The sequence below is a fragment of the Nematolebias whitei genome, chromosome 6 (assembly GCF_014905685.2).
Source record: "Nematolebias whitei isolate Nwh7 chromosome 6, NemWhi1, whole genome shotgun sequence".
Taxonomy (NCBI): domain Eukaryota; kingdom Metazoa; phylum Chordata; class Actinopteri; order Cyprinodontiformes; family Rivulidae; genus Nematolebias; species Nematolebias whitei.
The window spans coordinates 48,001,677-48,024,539 of NC_056503.1; the positions used below are offsets into that span (position 1 = coordinate 48,001,677).

Consider the following 22,863-nt stretch of genomic DNA (forward strand, 5'->3'; position numbering starts at 1 on the left):
TCTGGTCTCCTCAGGTCCTCCTACACCTCCAACAGCTGGTCTCCTTAGGTCTGGGACGTTTACAGACTGTTGTTAAGATAAGATGAGATGTTTCACAGGAGACATGGAGCTGGAATTATCATTAACTTGGCTTCATGTAATCATTCCATTCTGTTTTTATTCACATTTGACGTCCCATCTTCATCAGAACTTGTAAATAAAATATTAAATTTAGTCACATCCTCTGTGATGTTCAACAAAAAAGGTTAAATTGTGTCATCTGGACCAGTTTCTTTAAGTGAGAAATGTTTTGTCCCTCATCCAGAGGACTTCCTCAGTCTTGCTACATGATGACTGATTATTTTGGACGTGTTTAAAGCTTCTGAGATTCCAACAGGAGGTTGGCTGGAAACACAGCAGTGAAGGCTACTTATGGGATAGATCTGGTTGGCAGGCTGAAGACTGAGGAAGTCCTCTGGATGGGGGACGAAAAGTTTCTCACTTAAACTGGTCTAGATGACACGATTTAATGTTTTTAGTTGTTATCTACCTGGATGATTGAGCTTACAACACTTCCTCTGGGTGTTCATGCATTCTGACTTTACAGCGATGTGACTGGTGCTCTGGTCTCCTCCACAGGATCTGTCCTCGTCTCTGAAGATCCCCTTCCTGGAGACGAGCGCTAAGAGCTCCGGTAACGTGGAGACGGCCTTCCTCACCATGGCCTCTGAGATCCACAAGCGCCTCGCTAACGAGGGAGGGGGGATGCAGGGAGAGTCCACGCAAACCAGGGCCCAGAACACCAAGATCAACAGCGCGCCTCTGTGGCTCGGAGGGGACAAACAGATGCCTGAGACCAGTACGTGCTGCTGAGACCAGTACCTGCTGCTGGGACCAGTAACTGGGACCAGTTGAAACTTTCCCACCCAACCTTTTCTCCAGATTCAGTGCTTCCAGGTTCTGACGTGGTTCTGGACAAGCTGAACCCTAAGACTCAGACTTTGGGATGTTTTTAACTCAGTTACTCATTTTGAGGGAGGAATTCTTTAATAAACATTTATTCATAAACTCCAGCTGCATTAAAAGACACTAACAGCAGAAAACAAGATAATAGATGTTTTTTTCCATATGTTCATTCAAACTTTATTTATACATGTTAATCCCATTGAGCCTTATAAATTGTATGACTAATGATAATATATTAGTTATACAAATTGAATAAACTTTAACTGCAATCAAATGACAATAAAAGTTTTGATACTTTATTTTTATTCAACTCAAATCTTAATAAATCAAACGTACGTTTGGAAACAGCTGTAATTTCAACATTAAACCGTGATCGGTTTTATTTATCCCGTTTTTGTTGTTTGGAGTTTTCTGTATCAATTAACATATTTTGGGAACATTTGATTAGAAAAAGTGTTTAAAATGCAACGAGTAATCAACAAATCTATGTGTTTACTCCAAAATCTAAAAACAAGTTTGTGTAAAAAAAAAAAAAAAAAGTTTATGTATGTTAAAGTTGATCATTTTCTCTTAGAGTTCGAAAAGCTGTCAAAAACGTTTCTTCAAGAGTTTTCTCAGCGTGGTGTGAAAAAAATGTTTTGTAATTAATAAATTCTGTGGGAAAAAAAAAATTCTTCCTCAGAATCATTAAAACATATTTCCAACAATGAAATGATCAAATGTTCATTAAAAGCACAGGTTTTAAATGATGTGGATGTTGTGAAGTGGCGCCCTCTGGTGGAAAGTTGTAAAAAATATAATTAATTCTGTACAATGATTGAAATTCAGTTTAGTTACAAAGTTCCAAGTCCCAACAGAAGTCGCCTCAGGCCGCTGAACAGAAACATTCACATACATTAAAAAAATACAATTAATAAAAGTTCTCATCTAAAGAAGCAGCAGACTGTGATGAATCTTCACTTCGTCACAGTCTCCTGTCCTGAGCGAGCACAAAGGAGACAGTGGAAAGAAAAAACTCCCTTTTAACAGGAAGAAACCTCCAACAGAACCAGGCTCAGGACGAGCGGCCGTCTGCTTCGACCGGCTGAGGTTTGAGAGGAACAGGAAGTAGAAACAAACAGAACGACAGGTCCAGGTGAACTGTCTATAGGAGGAAAGATTAAAAAAACATGTTAAGATGGAAATAATTACAAATACAAACAGGTAGAGCAAGTAAAGAAGCAGCAGAGAGAGGAGATGTGGTCAGTTTGTCCACCAGCAGTCTAAGCCTATAGCAGAACTAAGGGATAGCTCACTGAGCCAACACTAACTGGAAAGTTTTAATCCCAGTCTTAAACTGGACCATGTGTCAGCCTCACGGACAGAAACTGGAAGTTGGTTCCACAAGAGAGGAGCCTGAGAACTGAAAGATCTTCCTCCCATTCTGCTTTTGGAAACCCTAAGAACCACAAGTAAACCTGCAGCCTGAGAGCGAAGTGCTCTGTTAAGGAAATATGGAACGATAAGATCTGTAATAGAAGATGGATCTAGGTTGTTGAGGGCTTTGTAGGTTAGAAGTAAGATTTTTGAATTCATTTCTGGATTTGACAGGGAGCCAGTGGAGAGAAGCTAAAACTGGAGAGACATGATCTCTCCTATTAACGCTCATTAAAACTTTGACAGCTGCATTTTGGATCAACTGAAGACGTTTTACAGAAACGTTTCTTTAAGCAGACTGTTTCTATTCAGGGTTTTTGATTTATATCCAGCAACACTTAAGTCAGTGTCCAAATGTTGTGCCGTCGTGGTGTAATTTTATTAGTAATTAGGTCAGCAGTTCAGATCTTTCTTTCCCTCACAGTCTAAAGACCTGCAGATTATTCCAGACTTTGATGGACTCACAATCTGCCTCTAACAGGCTCCACACACTCAACAAAATCAAATTAATTTTTTAATGTCTGTGTTGTTTTTTTGTCATGAACTTAACAGATGTTTAAAATCACTTAGAGAGGTCAAAGGTCGAGAACTTCAGATCTTTTTGCAAGATATTCCAGGAAACAGGAGCGGAGTAGGAGAAGGTCCTTTTGTCTAGTTCAGTCCTCACTGAGGGAACACTGCAGGTAATGATGTCCTGAGAGCGCACGCTGTAGCTGCACTCACACAGAGACATGTAGGAGGAGATGTATGAAGGCAGCAGACCAAGAAGTGATTTAAAGATGAAAATGTACCAGTGAGAGAGTCTGTGTGAAGTTAATGGTGACCAGTTAACCAGTGGATACTGGGTGCAGTGGTGGGTATGATAGTTACAGCCAGTTATGAATCTTAGCGCACCATGATAGCGTCCAACATCTGCAGCATCCAACAAGAATAAGAAACAATGTCATCAGTTTTTCAAATGTTGACAAAAAAGGATAATTTGATAAACCTTGTTTCAGATGGGAAGCTTTTAGACTTGGCCACAACAGATTTCATTATATAGTTTAAAAAAAAAAAAAACTTATTTTATGATCAATTATACGGAAGCTTACCGTAATTTTAGGTACTAAGTAGCAAGAAAAAATGGATACCCAAGTTTCAGAGCTGACACTTTAAAGGTTTACAGTAAAACCAAACAGACATTAAAAACACCAAAAACATAGCACAACAATAAACTAACGCAAATCGAATAAGAGCAAGCTTTTTTAAAAATCCAAGAAAAATAACCACATTAAACATGACGAATTGTAAATAACCATGTCATTAATTTTAGATAAGTGTGTTTTTGAACTGTATTTGTTAAGATTTAGTTTATTTTGCACTTTTCAGGTCTCTCTTGTCAATGAGTCCCCGAGGCTCAATGGGATTAACCTGTTCTGACTAAATAAAGGTTGAATTAGAGCCAGAAAGACGTTTTGCACCAAAAGACTACATTTCCCTGCGCCAGATCAGAAATCAACGTCACCGGAAGTTCACCGTTTTCTATAAATGCATTTCCGCGTCCATCCCGGGTCCTTTCCTGTCTACTGCCTTTTGGAAGATGGCGGTGCAAATCTCCAAGAAGAGGAAGGTTAGCGGTGTTTTATCGCTCTTTTACTCACACAGACAGCGAGTTTCTGACAAAATATCTACATGTTGGGCAGGACGAGGACGTCCCGTGCGCGTGCCGGTGTCGGCTGGACCCGTCCTGCTCCGGTTCGGAGAGGATTGATCCAGATTCTGGCTGTGCTGCGTCCTCATTTAGGTTTTAGCTAGCATGGCTCTGTCCGCAGGAGGTTTAACCGGTAGGCCCGAAATGTCCAAATGAAACGGTTTTAAATGTTCCGAAGTGATTTAACACGTAAGCTGGCTCCACGATCAGAGACACGATCCTCATAACGAGTCGTTTCTGTTGAAACGAAGAGAATTCCGTCAGTTCTGTTCATTTTTAGATGCAGAGGAGCCTACGTTTGAATTAAACTACCGCAACTGGTTACAGACGTGCGTTAATTAAAATTACTTGATGTTTATTAAATATAATCACGATCTAAAATAAGGTAAATTCAGAGTACTGCGAGGTTACTGATTGTGTTTAACCTCAACTCAAAATGAAGTGTGCACCTTCGTATTTTACTTGTATTTTGTTGGAGTGACGTCATTGGGTACAAATAAATGTTGGTCTACAGCTGGGTAACTCCAGATGTTGGCAAAAATATGTGCTTTAGTGAACATTATTTAACTCTGAGACGTTCTGTCAAACTGCTCCTTTGCGTCTAGTTTAACGTTCTTCGACAAACCGAAGTTTATTCTTCAGACGCGCTCCGTTTGTTACCATGGTCTTTACTGAATTTGTTTTCGCCTGCAGTTTGTCGCAGACGGTATCTTCAAGGCCGAGCTGAACGAGTTCCTGACTCGTGAGCTCGCTGAGGATGGATACTCGGGTGTGGAGGTGCGCGTGACTCCAACCAGGACGGAGATCATCATCCTGGCCACACGGTGAGGACAGCTGGAGCGTCCTTTTTATTTTTTAGATGGTTTCTTTGTTGCCGGCGATGAATCGCACGTCAACCAGAACTGAGAAGGTCGTCTTCTTCATCCAAGCTGTAACAAGGACTTGTTAGTCCTGGTTGGTGCACAACTGGGGCTCGTGTATACGAGGCAGGTCCAAACCTGGTCCCCGGGGGGCCACTGTCCTGCACGTTTCCTCTGACACTTGAGTTTTAGACTCCTGCGCAACACGAAGAGCCGCTGAACCAGGTGTGGAAGCAGAGACGTCCAGGATTGGACACCCCTGGTCCGTCCGTGTGCGTGCTGCTGTAAAATGTCAGTTTCTTTTAGAAGAAACGGGTGATCTTATTTTACCAGTTGTAATCGTAGTTAGATTTAGTTAAGGATTTGTTTTAGTAGATGAGGAGGAAGGAGTCCATCTTCTTCATGGTGATATTCAGAGTTAGGCGTCTCTTCGTGGTTTTGACAGAAATGGCACGACCCGTCGGGTGGGCCTGTTCCTAGTTGATGCAGTTAGATCAGCCGTCTGCTCCATGTGATGGAACGCTCGTTTTGTTTTCTCTAAATTAAATGTCTTAACTCTATTTATTGAGCTGCTGAGAGTTTGGCGTACGTGAGAACTTGATTTTTAAAAACTGAATTCTGTCAACGCTAACTAGAACAAAGATGAGCTGACCACAAGGACGGCGTTGCAACGAAACGATCAGAACTGCTCGTTGCGTCCTAACCGAAGGTGCATGTCAGGTTTGTAAAGTGCAGACAGAATAATAACCATTTTATTAAAGCTAAAGCTTCTGCTCTGTCAGCACAAGTTACTAAACTCATGTTTGGTGCCATTTTGGCAACAGGATCAAAATGATCCTTAACAGAACCGTTCACTTGGACGTTTTGGGCAGCTGTGGTGTAATCCTAATTTATTAATTTTTTTAACTCCTATTCTTCTTCAGGACCCAGAATGTTCTGGGAGAGAAGGGCCGTCGAATCAGAGAGCTGACCGCTGTGGTGCAGAAGAGGTTTGGGTTCCCTGAGGGCAGCGTGGAGGTAAGACGACCAGACGGGTTCCATCATTTCATGTTGAGGATTTTTTTTTTAAAATGGCCGGTGCTTCGTCCACTGGGCTGTTTTTATTTGGACCAAACGTTAAAAGAGGAGGGGTGGATCCCAGGTGTTGTTACTATGAATTGTATGACTTTTATTAACAGAATGAAGTTTTGTTGCACAACGCATCATAGATCCACCCAGATTCTAGTTTTCTGTAATCCTAGTCACAGTTTGGGGTTTAACTCGCCGTGTACGGATCAGATCTGAACCCCAGGTCTCGTTCCCCTTCAGTGATGATACGATGACGAGACGGAACAGGACTAAACCTGGTTCTGAAGGTTGCCGGTTCAGAACCATGTTCTGTGGTTCTGCCCCGGCTCCTCAGACCATGAAGTCCATTGAACCTGAAGACACAGAGGCATTTGTCTGAGAAGGGTCGAGACACGAGTGATTGGTGGTGCGTTCTCAGCCCAAACAAGATCGTAGCTGCAGACCACACATCAGATTTAACGTTCTCCGAGGGGTTTAAACTCCGTGTTGGTGAGATGTGTAGTTTTTTTTTCTTGGAAGTATGATTAGTGTCACAGTTGTTTTTTTATTTGTATGTTTTAGTTGTATGCTGAGAAGGTTGCCACTCGTGGTCTTTGTGCCATCGCTCAGGCTGAGTCTCTGCGCTACAAGCTGCTGGGAGGTCTGGCTGTGAGGAGGTAAAATAACTTCACAATAAGCTACATTATTTCACCAAACAGCTGAAAGTCTTTGTCCACACAGCTCTTTATCTGAAAGAAAAACTAAACAAAAAACACTTAAGAGTTTAGATTGGAGAGCTGTTCTAATCTAACGTCAGGTCCTCTGGACGGTTCTTCTTTGTTGAATCGTTACTTTCTAACCACGACGTCCCAGTGGCTTTCAAACCCCAAGCAAAGACTGGTCCATCCCAAAGATCCAGTCCCCCGGCACAAACAGAGTAATATTGTGTATGTTGTTCAGTGTCAGGAGGGTGATCAGTCTTACATCGGGGAAACTAAACAGCCACTGGCCAAAAGGATGGACCAACACAGAAGATCAACATCATCAGGCCAGGACTCTGCAGTCTACACTCATCTCCAGGCCAGCGGTCACTCTTTCAGGGATGAAGATGTTCACATCCTGGACAGAGAGGAACGATGGTTTGAGAGAGGAGTAAAGGAGGCCATCTTTGTGAAAAGAAATGGTCCATCGTTAAACGGGGCGGAGCCTCTGTGCCCAACTGTCCCCCTCTTACAATGCTGTGATTGCTAGTATCACTCAGCCCTCTGTGAATAGTAAACAGCCATCAAAGCACTGATTGTTTATTAGGCTGATTGTCCTCTGTTATCTTGTGAACAACTAGTTCTGGTTGGCAACAACAAACTTGTTGATCCGCCATGAGAAGGTGCTATTCGTAAGACTGAGTTTGTTGCAGCTCCTCAGACTGAAGAAGTCCTTCGGATTAAAGGCGAAACGTTTCAGCAAAGAATCCATCCAGAGGACCTGACTGAACCTTGTTAAATAAATCTACCTGGATTATTGAGCAGCATCGGGACACTTGGAGAGCTGGTGCAGTTCCATCAGCTCTGCTGTATTTGTACTGGTCCGTACTAGTGGTTCTCTGGGGCTCTTTAGTGCTACCTCATCTGTTATTCAATAATGTCATCTTTATTTATAAAGCACATTTAAAACGGCTGTTACCAAAGTGCTTAACAAGGTTAAATTAAATTTACAAAGTAAACGAGCTCAAGCTGGTCAGCCGAGCGCCGTCATGACTGAGTCTCCCGAGTGTCTCCCAGTTTTTGCAGGCTTCTCAACTTCACTTGAGTCGTGGGGGCGTAAAGCTCCATCACTTCCAAACCTCTTTCTCCATCACTTAAGCTTTGAATGTGTTTGGGGAAATTATAGCCGGCGTCTTGAACGGTCTCGAGCAGCTCGGCTGTATTTTGACTCCCGTCCTCGACGGAAAACATTTTAGGTAAATGTCCAGATCTAAAGGCCACGCAGTTCCAAGTCTGCTTTTTGTCATTTCTAAACTACTCCAGAAGATTACATCACAAACGTAGGCAGCAAAATAATGTGCACGGCTAAGAACAGATGTGCAAGCCGTGCACACACAAATGTGATTTTGTGTAAAATGCTGCTTTATGGTCGCTTGATTGCAAAGTGTGAGTTCAGCAAGATACAGCCGAAAATGTTTTCTAGCTAGTTATTTTTCACCAGCTGGTCTCCAAAAACCTCCTTCTGATCCGTCATGAGTTGAGGAGTAATTTATCTCATTCTGATCAACAAACAGTACAGAACTGGAGTTAAAGTGACTTTTTACGAACGCTGTGAAGACGAGTGAGCCCAGAGTTCTTGTATTCATTGAAGCAGCTCCAACAGAACCTGCTGGCAACAAAACTAATCTTCTTCAAGCTGGGTTAGATCTGTTCTCGGCTGTAGAGAGAACAAAGTCCAAGACTTCGCCCCTGCAACCAGAGAGGAAGTCCCATGTTTGTCCAGCGTGTGTACCTGTTGGCTCGTGGGCGGAGTTTGGAGCTGGAGCTAGTTGGAGGGAAAAGACGGAGAACGAAGGTTTAATTACTTTAATGCAGCTGAAGCTCAGTTTGACCACAGGAAGTGTGTCCTGAAGATCAGGTCAGTTTCCTGTTTCTGTAAAACTCGACTGATAAAAGTTCAAATCTGAGTCCGTGTGGTATTAATGTAAACATTAGAGATTAAATAACACTAATAATGTAAACATTAGAGATTAAATAACACTAATAATGTAAACATTAGAGATTACATAACACTAATAATGTAAACATTCCAGCAGTGTGGCTCCGTCGGTCAGAGGCGTTCCTGTTGACTTTCAGGGAGTTGGCTCCGAGTCGTTCCCTTCAGTGATGAGACGATGACGAGTCGGAACAGGTCTCGGTCTGGTGCCGGTGGTTCGCCGGTTCAGACCCACGTTCTGTGGTTCTGCTCTGGTTCATCGGACCAGCGAGGCCTTTTCAGTTGAAGACATCGAGGCATTTGTCTGAGAAGGGTCGGCTCGATGAGTCAGAATTACCAGCGTGATTAGTCGAATGTCTTCAGTCCCCACACGTCTCTAGATGCTCTGATCCATCATGGCTAGACCTGTCGCGATAAACGATAAATCAATTCATCGCATGATAAATGGAAAATATCGACCTCATTTTCATTTATCGGCTTTATCGTTTCTTCATGTCTCTTTCTACTGAAGACAAATGACAAAAAGCTCAACTCCGGTGCTCTTCACTGACCCCTCCCTTTCTCTTTTTTCTTTAAAATCTATTTTGTCCAAAATCGTGTTTTTGTATCGTTAAAAGCGGCTAATCTACGAGCTAAGCTAACAGGTCGACCTCATGAATAAAACCTCCGTCTTGTCGAAGCTCCAAAATTCACGGTTGAAACTCGTGCCTTCGTGTAAAAAGTTGTTTTTCTCTGCAAAAAGAGGCTGAGAACTTGTTTACTGATTTTTTTTAATTTTTTTTAATTAAAAGCTTTGTGTAAAAAATGCTAAAGAGCTCAAAGCACACCAAGCGTCGCCATTTTGAGAACCTGAAGAGAGAGAGCCCATGTCACGTCAAGGGGCCTCCCTCTCATTTTCCTTTCTGTGACACGCTGCTCGCTCCCTCACTATCCATCCTTCGGTTCAGTCTTATACTGCCATCCTTTGGTTGAAAAAAGTTACTACACAACAAATTAACCAACATTTCTTCTTAAATTTGACAATTACTAACTATTGTCAAATTTTCAACAAAATAATTTATCTCAATAATTTCTGAGACGATTAATCGCCCAGCAACATTAGTTATCGTGACCGGCCTGGTCATGGCCAGTTTCATTTCAGGGACACAGAGTCCTGTATCCAGTCAGTCTGTTGACTCAGGATGTTGCTGGTCCACCATGTTCTGGTTCCCAGAATAAAACCCAACTGGCATGTCCCTTCTTGGCTCTAATGTCGAGTCGTCTGATTTAAATCCCTTCTGAGACTGGAGGGAGGTCTGTAGGTCTTTCCATTTGACATTGAGGGTGTTTGTTTCATCTTGTTGAGATTTACGTTGCTGTAGTTTGGTTGGTGCAGCTCCTACCAGTGGGCGGGGGAGTGGGGGGCTTACAACACTAATTGCTGCCGAATGTTGACCCAGATGTTGATTGGTTTCTGCTGGATACCAGAACAGACGTCCATAGATTTAGAAGGCTGAGAGGGTACCAGCCTCCCTTGGACCCACCCCCAGGCTGTAGTGGGGAGGAGTCACCTTCTCCTCAGACTTGATGTAAGCAGCCCCCAGTACCCAGCAGCAGTGTGATTAGTAGCTGATCGGTTTATTTAATGTAAGAGAACTGAGCCCAAACTCTAAATGATGGTCTGTAAAGGGGTTGAACGTCTGCTCCTCTCTCAGGGCCTGCTACGGCGTTCTGAGGTTCATCATGGAGAGCGGCGCCAAGGGCTGCGAGGTCGTGGTTTCCGGCAAGCTGAGGGGTCAGAGGGCCAAGTCCATGAAGTTCGTGGACGGCCTGATGATCCACAGCGGAGACCCCGTCAACTACTACGTCGACACAGCCGTCCGCCACGTCCTGCTGAGGCAGGGTGAGTACCGCTCGCCGCGACACGCCGCAACACCGTCCCGTCCGTGACGCTCACCTGTCGGCTCGTTCTCAGGTGTGCTGGGCATCAAGGTGAAGATCATGCTGCCCTGGGACCCCAGCGGTAAGGTTGGCCCCAAGAAGCCCCTGCCTGACCACGTCAGCATCGTGGAGCCAAAGGATGAGAGCCTTCCCACCACCCCCATATCTGAGCAGAAGGGGGCCAAGCCCGACGTGCCCGCCATGCCCCAGGGAGCACCTGTACCCACCGCTTAGAAGGGTAAGACCTGCTGGGTCCCCGAGGGGCCCACATCTGGCTCAGAGGTCCGAATGTTACCCTCAGGGTGGGAACCAGCTCAGTTTGATCCAGGAACCTATTTATTAAAGTTCAGTTTCTGGTGGTCCGTCGTGTCCCTTCAGTGATGAGACGATGACGAGTCGGAACAGGTCTCAGTCTGGTGCCGGTGGTTCGCCGGTTCAGACCCACGTTCTGTGGTTCTGCTCCGGTTCATCGGACCAGCGGGGCCTTTTCGGTTGAAGACATCGAGGCATTTGTCTGAGAAGGGTCGGCTCCAAGCCGCAAACCAAACGGTTCACGAGAATTCTTCGTGAAGTTTTAACTCCCGTCTTTCTGTTCTGCAGGTTCTCGGCTGTTCTCCTGGACGGACCGAAGAGCTCGTGATTTTTGTGTACAAAAACAATAAAATCTGGAAAATACACCAAACGTGTCGTTTATGTTTAATCCTCGGCCTTAAAAATCCAAATAAAGTTTTATTTTCACTGAAAGGAAGCGGCATCGGAGTGATTTTATTTGTCGTTCTGGTGCATGTGGAACAAAATTATGTGAACACTCTGTTACATCCAACAATAAAATGTTAAAGAAAAACCGTAATAAGATGTGAACTAAGAAAAACATCAACTAAAAATACGCTAAGCACTAAAGGCATAAAACAAAACGCCGAATCACCAGAAACGAAGGAGATCCGCAGCACCGATCTTTAAAAAATCCCTCCTGTAGTATTTTAATCTATGTTCACCTCGGACTGGGATTAAATCTTGTTAATCTGCTCTCATGTGTCATAAAGAAATAAATTACACGACTGAAGCCGGTCGGTGCTAAAAGTGTAGAAAAGTTTCCTCTCAGTTAAACTTCATGAAACGGCTGCTGCGTGCAGGTTGACGTGAAGATCAGGTGACCCTCACCTGAGAGGACCGGACCAGATGTGTCGCTAACGTTTACCAGAACCACTTTGTAAAAGTGCATGAAAACGCATAAAAATCAAATTAAGCTTTTGTTTTTTATTATACAATAAAACAAACTCCGTATTTTTCTTTTTGAGTGTTTCATATTCGCGCATGCGCTGATGATTTATTGAAGGAATAAAGCTGCGGAGTGAGGCATCTTCTTAGAGACGCTCAGGTCCGGTTTAGACCACGCCCATCAGCTCATACCTGTCGGGATCTCCCACCTGGACCTGCCGAGACCAAGATGAGTCTACCGGACTCCAGAACCTCAGAGAAACCGTCTTCTGCCGCAGCTTCAGTAAGAAACTTTATAAAGATTTAAATGTTTCACCTGAGCAGTGGCGGGAACAGGTGCGCAGCTCGTTCTGTTGCTGGACGTGTTCCGGTTATTTTAAGCTTTAGGTGTTTCAAAATGTTGGTTTTTGTTCTTCAAAGTGAAGTGTTTAAAGTTTTAGTGGAAGCTGCAGGGCCTCCTGTCTGCAGCAGCTCCTGGTGGATGAAACAACCAGCCTGTTTTGTTACAGGTGCTTAATAAAGTTAATGAAAGTCAACACTTTAATTTAAATTAAAGGTTATTTTTGCTTCTGCCTGAATACTTTAATTAAAATAAATTGCGGTAAACTAAAACAATTATAAATGCAGTTTAAAAAAAGTTAAATTTAAAATAGTAATCTGTTACAGATTAGAAGATTACTGAAAGTTCTGTCTGGGAGCATCTAATCCAACTGAAATGATGCTGTCGCTGAGTGCTGCTGCAGGTTCTCTGGTTTCTCTTTGATTATTTGAATTATCAGAACATTTATCAATTTAAAACAATTCAGCTCAGGATCTGTCCAGCAGGGATTCAAACTACAATCTGTTTATTCTCAAACTTCTGCTGGAAGATGTTCTGTGGTGTCTCCGGGGTCCAGTCCTGGTCCTGGACTCCTGGACATGTTTGGCCTGGTTCCCTGCTCCATCACATCTGGTTCAAAGGCTGAATCTTCATGTTCTGCAGACCAGCTGATGTCAACCAGGTGTGTTGTCTGAAACCTGCAGGCTGGAGGTCTTCCAGGACCAGGACTGGAGGGCCATTAGGTCCTATTATTAATTATTAATAGTATTAATGACGTGGGAAAGTTAAAAACCAGCCGGTCAGAGTTGAGTTTGTGACCTGGTGAAACCGTGTGCCTCCTCAGCCCTCTGCTGTGGTCCAGTTAAATGTGGGGGGTCACCTGTTCAGCACCACGCTGAGCACGCTCAGGAGGCCCCCCGACTCCAAGCTGGCGGAGCTGTTCGGCGGTCAGCCCAGACTGCGCACTGATCCACAGGGACGCTTCTTCATCGACCGCGACGGGTCCCACTTTGGGTCGGTGCTGGAGTTCCTGAGGTCGGAGAGGCTGCCCACGGAGAACATCCAGGAGGTGGGGGCTCCCTCGGACAGGTGCGTGACGGGTTTTAATCCCAGATTAACATCGTGTGTGTGTGTGCAGGTTTACAAGGAGGCGGTCCACTACAACATCAAACCTCTGATCAAACGTCTGGAGGAGGCACCTCAGCTGTTTGGGGAGCTGGTGGGGAGGCAGCAGTTCCTCTCCAGAGTCCCACACTACAAAGAAAACATTGAGGTGAGCTTTTCTAAGGGGGGGGGGGGGGGGGCAGTTTACCCACTGGCTGCCACCCTATTTGTAGCCTGGTCGTCCCCCATCGTGGAGCGGAGAGGGGAACTGAAATCCCCTCCCTCCCCTTGTCCCTGTGGTACGCCTTCCATCTTGGTGTGTGGTGGCATCTAGACGTAAGAACCACTGAAGACTGGGTTGTCACGTCAAAATCCAAGATGGCTGCCGCTATATATGTATGTGCAAACCAGCACGTTGTTAGAAAAAAATGGCTTTCTAGTTTTTACATTGCTTAAAGGTGTAGTATCCTCAAATGATTGGTGGCCCTAGAGTTGGCTGAAGATTAATCTATGGGGGCCAAGGCCACCATTGGCCACCCCCTGACTCCACCATTGTTGCTCCTGGTGGTGGATAAAACTGCTGTCCCCTCTCACCCGGATCTGCCACTCTGCATCACCTCTAACTCTGCATTTCACAAGCAAAAATGTTTTGAAGACCCCCTGAACCATCAGCAGCTGGGAAAGTGTTTCAACTTTAGTTTGACTTCCCTGTTGGAACTTCATGTTTTGTCCGATTTAGAAGGAACCTCTGGATCTGCCTCTGCTCGACTGAAGACCTGTACGAGGAAGTGACTCGGAACAAACGGCTCCATCTGATCTGTCATAGGCGTCGCAAGAATTATATGTGAAAAACATTCATTTGGACCCCCTCACATTTACCATGAAATATTCGTTCACCCGGTGCTGTTTCTATTTCTTCGTGAACAAATCCATTCCACTTGGTTAATAGGAGAATACTCAAACCACTAAAAATCCACTCCGGGTTTTCCTGGTTACCTTCAACTACTCCCCTCACCGCATGCTGTGTGTTAAAGTTAAAATGTCTTTCAAACCGCGCAGCTGAATTTCCACAAACTTGGTGAGAAACATGCTTTAAATGTGTGGAATCAAAGAACACAAATGTACCATATTTTTCGCCCTATAAGTAACATTTGTTTTGCATAATTTACATGCCCTGTGACTTATACGCTGAAGCAACATATTTATGGACTTTTTCCATATTTATTAAACATTTTTGTCTGAGATCTGACCGTTTTCATTCATTCTGACTGAAAATATTGAACACTACCATTTTCAGCTGCTAGATGGCACTCGAGCTGTATGGCATGCCGTTGTTTCATGTAATAGGTAAAAGTGGCTATTAGTGACACAATCAGCTTGCCATCGATGCTACCTTCGTCCAGCTCGCCTGGAGCAACCGTCAAAATCAGCTTCATTTCGCTGCACCGCCCTGGAGAAATGCAGCTGACTTGACCATTAAAGTGCATTTATTAAGTAAAAGTTAGACTGAAACGCACATTTACTGTAATTTCAAGCAAACAAATAATTGTTTTTAAGTGTTAATCTTGTTAAATTCTTGTTAGAGTCCTCCCGTGCACACTCCCGCAGCCACCATTTGGCAGCCAGTCGATTTTTGGCACACCGGCCCACATTTCCGTGTTGTCAGCGATGACACGTAACAAACACGACGCGTCAGTGCTGACGCATAATAGATGCAACGTATTTATGGATTTTTCCACTTTAATAGACATATTTGGACTGATGTGACTTATAGGGACGTGTACAGTGGAAAATACGGTAGATAAAATGTTGCTTTTTGTACATTATTCTACTTTAAACCGGGGTCATACACACCGGCACAAATACAGCCCAGCTGTAAAGGTTGTAATCGAGGACTCTTGAGCGGAGCGTGCCCTATTCAACCGCAGCTGAATCTGCAGAGCGCAAATATCCAATATCCAACCTAAAACCAACTTCACTCTATCACACAGGGAGAGCTGTTGGTCAGGCAACTTCTTGTTTCTCTCTAAAGTAATTACTGAATCAAATATTTACTTATTGTAGGTAAACATATGTTTAGCAACCCGTTAAAATACACCAGAATGCAGGAAATGGCATCTATTTTATTAAAAATGTTCTGGTGGAGAGCCCCCCCCCCCCCCCCCCCCCACCACCACCACATTACAAATGCTTCTGACGCCAATGTGAGTTGGTGTTTGGTCAAGTTTGTGATCAGGTTACAGAAAAAAAAAGATGTTTGCGCTCAAACTTTAACCTTTTAAGTAGATTTATTTTACCGCGCGAACAAGTCCGGCTGACACCTTCAAACTCTGGATTCAGTTGTGAGCACAAGATTACAAAGATTTGAACTCTTGTTTGCTCCAGTTAGCAGCTCACCTAACCGTTTGGCCAACTGTTTCTGCTTTATACTAAACTTGAAAAAGTTTTGCCTCGAGAAACGATAAAAAGCGACACTTTTAAAAACGATCATTCCTTTACACCGGTGGGCTTCAGGTGGAATGCACCTCAAGAAACCGTTCCTCTATCAGAAGTCCTGGATTTTGTTTAAATGTTTTTATCTAAATTCTCTTGGAGTGAATGCAAAATGCTTTTTATCGTCTTCACTGTGTTCCTTGAAAATGGTTTAATTTGTGCTCTGCGTTTAACTCATCGCACATGAAGTCCCCCCAGGAGGAGCAGCGGGCCGCTCCGTTTCACGACATGTGGGCACGGTGGGGAATCGAACCTGTAACTTTTCTGACCCGAGTTGGCGGCCTTACTGCTGCACCACCGTCACCCCAGGAATGACTGGAAGACTGGCAGGCTGTTTTTTTTTTTTTTTGACAGGTGTCCATGAACAGGCAGCAAAGAGAAACCTCAGGCCACATTTGGATCTAGACTTGGACCTCGGTCCTCCTGTTGGTGACCCCACATCCAAACACGTTTCCAGAAGATCCTCCATCTTCATCTTCTACCTGATCAGTAGTCGGTCGTGCAGGCAGCAGACGTCTCCCCAGAGACACTCTCCAGCTCCTCCTGGGAGACCCTGAAGTGTTCGCAGACCAGAAAGGATCTATAATCCCTCCAGAGTTCTGGGTCTGACCAGAGGTCTTTCCCAGTGGGACCTGTCCATAAAACCTCCAAAGGGAGGTGTCCTGATCAGCTGACTCCTTTTGAAGCAGAGGAGCAGCAGCTCTACGCCAAGCTCCCACCAGGTGATGGAGCTCCTCCCACTGAGAAGCTCATTTCAGCTGCTTGGCTCCAGGATCTGGTTCTTGTGGTCCTGATCCAAACCTCTGGACCTCAGTTGAAGGTTTGAGCGTAAACAGGTCAGTAAATCCAGAGCTTTACCTTTCAACTCGACTCTTTCTTCACCACAACTGACCGACGCAACACCCTCATTACTGAGGATGAGGCACAGCTCAATCCCACCACTCAGGAACAAGAAGCTCAGATTAAGCTCCTCCCCCTGAGGCAAAGACTCCTCCCTCCCGACCGGGAGGGGGCACGCCTCACATTTCCGGTGGAGAACCGTGGACTCGGATTTAGATAAATATTTAAAAACTCTTCATGAATGTTAAAATAATTTTATAAAAACGTAATAATCGGTCCCATTGATTATTTCAAAAAGTTATTTTTATTTGTTCTGACTGGACGATCTCAGAAATGTCTCTTTCATCACCCAGGTTCTGATTCGTATCGCCCGAGCCGAGGCCATCGCCGCACGCCGCTCCACCGTCCTGGTCTCCGTGCTGCGGACCGAGGAGGACTTGGGTTGCCACGACAACGCCATCAACCGCCTGGAGGCGGACAAGGAGTCGGTGGTGACGTTCGGTCCGTGGAAGGCTGCGCCGTCGGTCAGAGACCTGCTGGACTGCGTGAAGATGGACATCGAGAGTCGGGGCTACCGGGTGAGCGTGGAGCCTCACGTCGCCGAGAGGAGCTTCCTGTCCAAGAGCTACGACTTCTTCTACAAACTCACCTTCACCTGGTGGTGACGGGACCCAGCAGGAAACTAACAGGAAGTGGTTCACAAATAAAAGCTGCACTTCATAAATCTGTAAAACTCAGAACGAGCCGCGTCTTCTTACTGACGTACTTCCAGTTTAAAGTTGTAAAGTCAGGAGTTCATAAGAAAAGATGGCGTTAATGTTCCGTCTTTTCTGAGCGTCATCTTTTCTCATTCTGTGTAAAACTCGTCCCGGTGAGAGTTTCTACTGACGTCAGCCAGGTTCTTCTGTTGGCTGTGAACAGGTTCACAGCTTTCAGGGGGATTTCAGGCCCAAAGGACAACACACACACACACACACACACACACACACACCCAGCGCGATGGGCACAACATGACACTGGTGGGGGAGAAATACCCCGTAAAGGTCTGAAGATGCAAAAGCTGAGCATCCTGGCTGAAGCGGAGCATCAACCCACATCCTGTTTGATGAGAGTGCGAAAAAGCAAGAGCGGTTTCACACACACACAAAGAGAGGCCCGCGGGCCACAGAAATCTGGCGTCCATCAGGGTCTCACGTCTCTGATGGGACGTTCTCCTTCCTGTTCTGAGCACAGAGCGGAGACGAGCTCACACAACATGAATTTTAAGGGATAGTTCAGCTTTTCTACGAACTGAGTGCACTTATGAGCAGTCAGTGTCTAACCTGCAGTAGATGGAAGTGAGTTCAAATTCAGTTTGGACAATCTGAGAAGAACAAATTCATGCAAGAAGAAGAAAAAACCGCTGAAGAGCGGATTTCTACAATCGTAAAAAAAAAAAATCTTGGTGAACGTTAAGATTGTTTACATCTTGTTGCTTTGGTCACCGAGCTCATGAGATTAGAAAACAATTATCTAGACTATCTGCTTTATTCTTGGACCGGGCGGCGGGTCACGCGAGGTGGAAACAACTGACTCTCAAACAGATCAGGAGTACCGTATTTTTTCAGCCTGTGTGCCAGTTTTTTTGCATAATTTACATGCTCTGCGACTCTTCCCGCCCCCCCATATTTATAAACCAATTTATTATTTATAAACCAATTTCTGGCTGAGATATGACCGTTTTCATTCATTCTGACTGAAAATATTGAACACTACCATTTTCAGCCACTAGATGGCACTCGCGTCGTATGGCATGCCGTTGTGTCATGTAATCTGTAAAAGTGGCTATTAATGGCACAATCGGCTTGCCCGGCTTTTCTGCAGCTATGTTCTGAGAGGAAGAGCTTCGGTTGCACGTTCATGTAAAGCTGAATAATGCTGAGATCACACGCTGACTTTAGAGTTGAGAAATAAAGTTTGGACCTCTGCTTGAGTTGGGAGAAAACAGGTGTAACTGTGTGATGGAGGAACAGTTTAATCATCAACAAAAAAGGTTGAATCATGTCATCTGGACTTCGTTTTTTTGTTAAAAAGAAACGTTTCGCCCCTCATCCAAGAGGCTTCGTCAGTCTGAGGCCTAGCCATCTGGTATTACCCAGAAGCCACCCTGACTCTTGTGTTTCAAGCCTGCAGCCTCCAGATGACATGATTCAACCTTTTTTGTTGTTATATACCTGGATGACTGAGAAAACAAACTTTGAGTTTAATCATCAGTAACACTTCCTGCTGTTCAGTTCCCTCAGGTGCTGCTGCTTCTTGACTTCAACAAGTTCAGCACTTCAGTTCTTGGTCACCACCCGGCCACGTTCCTCCAGAGTGAATGACGTTCCAGTGAGGTGGATCTGTCGATGGTAAATGGGCTGGACTTGCACCTTCATATCCAACCAAAGCTCTTTGCAGCACAGTCTGTGCCCTTGTGCACCTGCACACACATCCATACAGCACTCTACTACATGTCCACAAAGATCATTGAAGCAAATCTCTAGAGTCTAATCAGTGCTTTAGATTGGATACGCACAAAAATTGTGCTCATCTGAGGCGATGACGAGGGTTCAGGGAGTTTTGCTCAGGGAGACTTTGACATGTCAAAATGAAATATCGGTAATCAAACCTTCACCAAAATGAGACCATGTCTCAATCAATGTCATCCATGATGACTATAATGTTTTGTTTTTTCCCCACTACTTTGCGGTTCATTGTTCGTGGACTCGCTCTATCGCGGTTTTTCAAAATAAGACTGGACATGACACACAAGTGGTTGACTGATGGATGAGCCGCACGATTGGCATGGATTTCTTATTTAAAATAAATTATTTAAATTATTTAGCACCTGTTGCACCTTTGTGCAGCCCTTACTGCACGATAAACGTCCTGCTGCAGCTGATCAGCGTGCAGAACGTAGAAGTGGGCGTGGCCAAGAGCACTTCCAGGTGGCTGAGAGCAGAGGAGGCAGGGAGCTGATGTTAGAGCAGAGGTCTGCAACCTTTACGATCAAAAGAGCCGTTTCTGCCCCTTCGTTCACTAAATTAAACGTGTCCCGAGCCGCAACACCTGCTGCAACTGGGATTCTCAACTGGTGGCCCACGGACCACTTTAAGTTTGTTGGAGGGCGCTTTCCTGGACAGTAGGGGTGATTTTATAAAACTAAAAATATGTAATGATTTTTAACATTTATTGGTATTTTTACATTTTAAGACAAAATGAAAGACTTGTAAAGAAGGAAAAAATAATATAGTTTCTGCCCAGTTTCTAAAAACTAAAATAATAAACTGTGATTTTTTTTTTTTTTTTATTGTAGAAAAATTGCGTATCGTACTTTGAAGAAATAAAGCATGAAGTGAAAGTGAGTATGTTTTACTCCTTGTAATGTTTCTAGTATTCATATATTTATTTTATAGGAAAACTGCTAAAACTATCCCTTTTAGTTGTTATGACAACCAATAAAATTCAGTTTTATGTCAAAGCTTGAACGAGCCGCCTCGGAGGGACCAAAGAGCCGCATGTGGCTCCAGAGCCGCAGGTTGCAGACCCCTGGTTTAGAGTTTAGAAACATTGTTTAGAATGTTGCAAATATATATATATATATATATATATACTAAAATAACTACTTGTACTACTAATCCTACTTGGTGGTTTTTCACTCATCGTGGGGCTTCAGGGTACAGACCCCCGTGATAAATGAGGGACTACTGTATATCCTATGGGAGGGAGTGGTAGTGCAGAGGTGGTGAACCTGTGATCGGAAGGTTGTCGGTTCAACTCCCTGGACTGACAACATCAAAATGTGGGTGGGAAAGGTGAAACACTCACTCCTGCCTCCACCCTCATTTGCCCCAATCTGGGCTCTTGAGCAAGGCCCTTACCCCCCCCCATCTGCTCCCCCAGGCACCCTACATAGCAGCTGTGGTAGCTCGGTGGTCTGTGGTTGAGTCAGGAAGGGCATCTGGTGTAAAAACAATCGCCAGGTGAGAGCTGGGTCACCTTTGAGATGGCGGCCTGCTTGTTTTACTCCTTCACCGCCTCCTGATGGGATTCAAACTGCCAACATGTCAGTCACATGAAGGTGCCAGTGGAGCGAACCTGCTGCAGCTCCGGTGTGTTCAAGTGAACTTTCCTGCCGACTCAGACCTGTTTTCACTCGTACCGCTCTCGGTTTTGAACTTCAGCTGAGCTGTCGAACCTGAAAAAGGTCGTGGCTCACGTCAGCTCAGCGTTCTGTCCACTGTTTCCTGCCAGCGCTGCTGCGGACACGCAGCTACAGTATTTTCACCACAACGTGTCACAATTACATTTCCTCCTGAAACGACCCGAGGGAAAAAAGATGCTTACATTTGTTTTTCACACCTTTGGACCAGAAGTGACACTTGTGTGAAGCAACAAGAAAAACACTCGTTATTTTTTCTCATGACAAAAAAATCACTTCTTTCAACTTTCAACGCACTGTGAGCTGCAAAAACTACCATTTATTGGATATCTGTAATAAAAAACATGTTTTTTTGTTACAGGTGTCTCTTGAAAATGAGTCCTCATGACTCAATGAGTCTAACCTGTAAAATTAAGGTTGAATTAATGTTTTTTTTCTGTTTCATGAAGTGAAACCTGAAGCAAATTCTTTAAATACAAGAATAAAAATGTATTGTTTCAAGTTTGAGCAAGCTGTTGTTAGAAAAAGGTGAATTATTACCTGAACGATGGCAGATTTATTATTTTTTTACAACGATAAAAAGGATTGAATGTGTTCCACGAGCATTCACGCGTCACAGATTAATTACATTTGAGGCTGAAACGCATCAAGTGTTCTGACACAGGACACAGAAAATAAAAAACTTTAATTTGCTTCTCGATTCAGTCTGCTCATTTAAACTTAATGAAATCAGAGGAGGGTGCAAATATAAAAGGTAATAATGTTTAAAAACATAAAAAAATAACAAATGGAGTCTAACATGAAGTGGGTGCAAAGAAGGTTTTATGTGACTTGAGCCTGCAGGAGTTGAGCTCCTCGGTTTCTCAGAAGACGTCGTGAAGCTGAGCTCAGGGTGACACAGGAAACGGGCAGGTCTCAGAACGCAACACAGAGCTGCTGCACAATCACTGACGTGATGGAGAGTCAAGACCTGATCCGAGTCCCGCTGCTGTGCGCTCTCCTCCTGACAGGTACGCTCCTTCTGGTTTCACCTGGTCCAGTTTGGCTTTTAACGGCTGCGGAGTCGGAGCCACAGGAGGAAAACCTCTTCGGCATCCTTAAATATCGTTTTTACTTTTCCTTTTCTGCTCACGGGCAGCTGGTGTCGGTCTCCAGCAGTCACTGCGAGAGAGGCGGGGGACACCTGGACAGGTCTCCAGTCCATCACAGGGACACAGAGAGACAAACGAGACAAACATTCACCCTCTCACCCAGGGACAAATTAGATTTAATTAACCACACCTGCAGGATTTTGTTCTGCGGGAGGAAACCAGATGGGGCGAACATGTAAAGTCCACAGAGATGTGCAAACCTGCAAATCTATTGCTGAGAGGCGACGGCTTTAACCACTGCTCCACCATGCCGCCTCAATTTAATTCAGTAAAATTTAGACTTTATTGCTCATGTGGTAATAAATCACAGCATTTCATTTCTGTAAGTTTAAGACATGAATCTAAACTTTAGATGAAGCTGCAACTTGTGTTTATTTGTTGTTCTGGGTGAACCTGTTATTAACTTTTTTAATATATAAAAACTGTGGACATCGTCGTAAAATAAGATCATGCAAATGCTTAAACTTTGTCCAAAAAACCACTACAACGCTGCAAATATCCAGTTTGAAATGATAAATTAAGTTTAATGTGATGGAAAAAGTATTTAATTAAAGTTAACGAGGCGTTCAGGGTCCAGGACAGAAGTGTTTGTTTAAATTAAGTTAAGTTCTTCATCTTCTTCTGAAAAAAAACTTGTTTAGAGGCAAAAAGTGCCTAAATTTCTGCTTCGTTTGGTCGTATTATTTGAACACCTCTCCTATAATCTGCTTGGGTTTATTTGGTTTTATTCTGGATTCATAAACTGCAAAACCTGAGATTTTTAACTACAACTATTCATAAATGTAGTAAAAAAAACAACACCTAAACAATAGAAAACACTCCGTTAGTCATACTGAAGTGTATAAAACTCATAAATTGTGTTAAAAACAAGAAGTGTTTTTAGTTTTATTTTAAACTTCTCTGTGGTTTTGATGCCTTCGAGTGGTTCTGGTGGTTTTTAGCTAAATCAGATGGGTCAAAAGATACTGAAAAGGGAAAAA

General features: G+C 44.0%; 3 protein-coding genes and 3 non-coding genes across 6 annotated transcripts in view; all 6 read left to right on the plus strand.

Annotated features, from left to right (window-relative positions):
* The window catches only part of LOC119410799 (ras-related protein Rab-1B-like), a 6,475-nt gene extending 5,571 nt beyond the window's left edge, over window positions 1-904 (plus strand). The window contains exon 6 of the mRNA XM_037677720.1: window positions 619-904. Within this exon, the coding sequence (XP_037533648.1) occupies window positions 619-852 (234 nt within the window). The 3' untranslated portion in view covers window positions 853-904. The remainder of the gene's footprint in view (window positions 1-618) is intronic.
* A 3,009-nt stretch (window positions 905-3,913) lies between these two features.
* rps3 (ribosomal protein S3) lies at window positions 3,914-11,252 on the plus strand. The gene is made up of 7 exons (XM_037677719.1): window positions 3,914-3,970; window positions 4,745-4,875; window positions 5,835-5,928; window positions 6,541-6,635; window positions 10,350-10,537; window positions 10,610-10,813; window positions 11,176-11,252. The coding sequence occupies exons 1-6, from the start codon at window positions 3,941-3,943 to the stop codon at window positions 10,807-10,809; spliced, it is 738 nt and encodes a 245-aa protein (XP_037533647.1). The 5' UTR covers window positions 3,914-3,940; the 3' UTR covers window positions 10,810-10,813; window positions 11,176-11,252.
* Window positions 6,214-6,363, plus strand: LOC119411591. The gene has a single exon (XR_005186892.1). It is a non-coding gene; the product is annotated as a small nucleolar RNA SNORD15 (small nucleolar RNA).
* LOC119411589 lies at window positions 8,818-8,968 on the plus strand. Its single transcript, XR_005186890.1, has one exon. It is a non-coding gene; the product is annotated as a small nucleolar RNA SNORD15 (small nucleolar RNA).
* Window positions 10,948-11,098, plus strand: LOC119411590. Its single transcript, XR_005186891.1, has one exon. It is a non-coding gene; the product is annotated as a small nucleolar RNA SNORD15 (small nucleolar RNA).
* A 764-nt stretch (window positions 11,253-12,016) lies between the features above and the next one.
* On the plus strand, window positions 12,017-17,249 carry kctd14 (potassium channel tetramerization domain containing 14). Its single transcript, XM_037678368.1, has 4 exons — window positions 12,017-12,076; window positions 12,957-13,181; window positions 13,251-13,385; window positions 16,903-17,249. Exons 1-4 carry the CDS (start codon window positions 12,023-12,025, stop codon window positions 17,212-17,214), a joined length of 726 nt encoding a protein of 241 aa, XP_037534296.1. The 5' UTR covers window positions 12,017-12,022; the 3' UTR covers window positions 17,215-17,249.
* Window positions 17,250-22,863: the final 5,614 nt, after the last annotated feature.

Bases quoted from the DNA above. Each gene is read 5' to 3' on its own strand.
- rps3 (XM_037677719.1), top strand. From the start codon at position 3,941: ATGGCGGTGCAAATCTCCAAGAAGAGGAAG. The intron at 4,876-5,834 runs GTGAGGACAGCT...ATTCTTCTTCAG, and splicing joins ATCATCATCCTGGCCACACG to GACCCAGAATGTTCTGGGAG. The intron at 5,929-6,540 runs GTAAGACGACCA...TGTATGTTTTAG, and splicing joins TCCCTGAGGGCAGCGTGGAG to TTGTATGCTGAGAAGGTTGC.
- kctd14 (XM_037678368.1), top strand. From the start codon at position 12,023: ATGAGTCTACCGGACTCCAGAACCTCAGAGAAACCGTCTTCTGCCGCA. The intron at 13,182-13,250 runs GTGGGGGCTCCC...GTGTGTGTGCAG, and splicing joins CCACGGAGAACATCCAGGAG to GTTTACAAGGAGGCGGTCCA. The intron at 13,386-16,902 runs GTGAGCTTTTCT...TTCATCACCCAG, and splicing joins ACTACAAAGAAAACATTGAG to GTTCTGATTCGTATCGCCCG.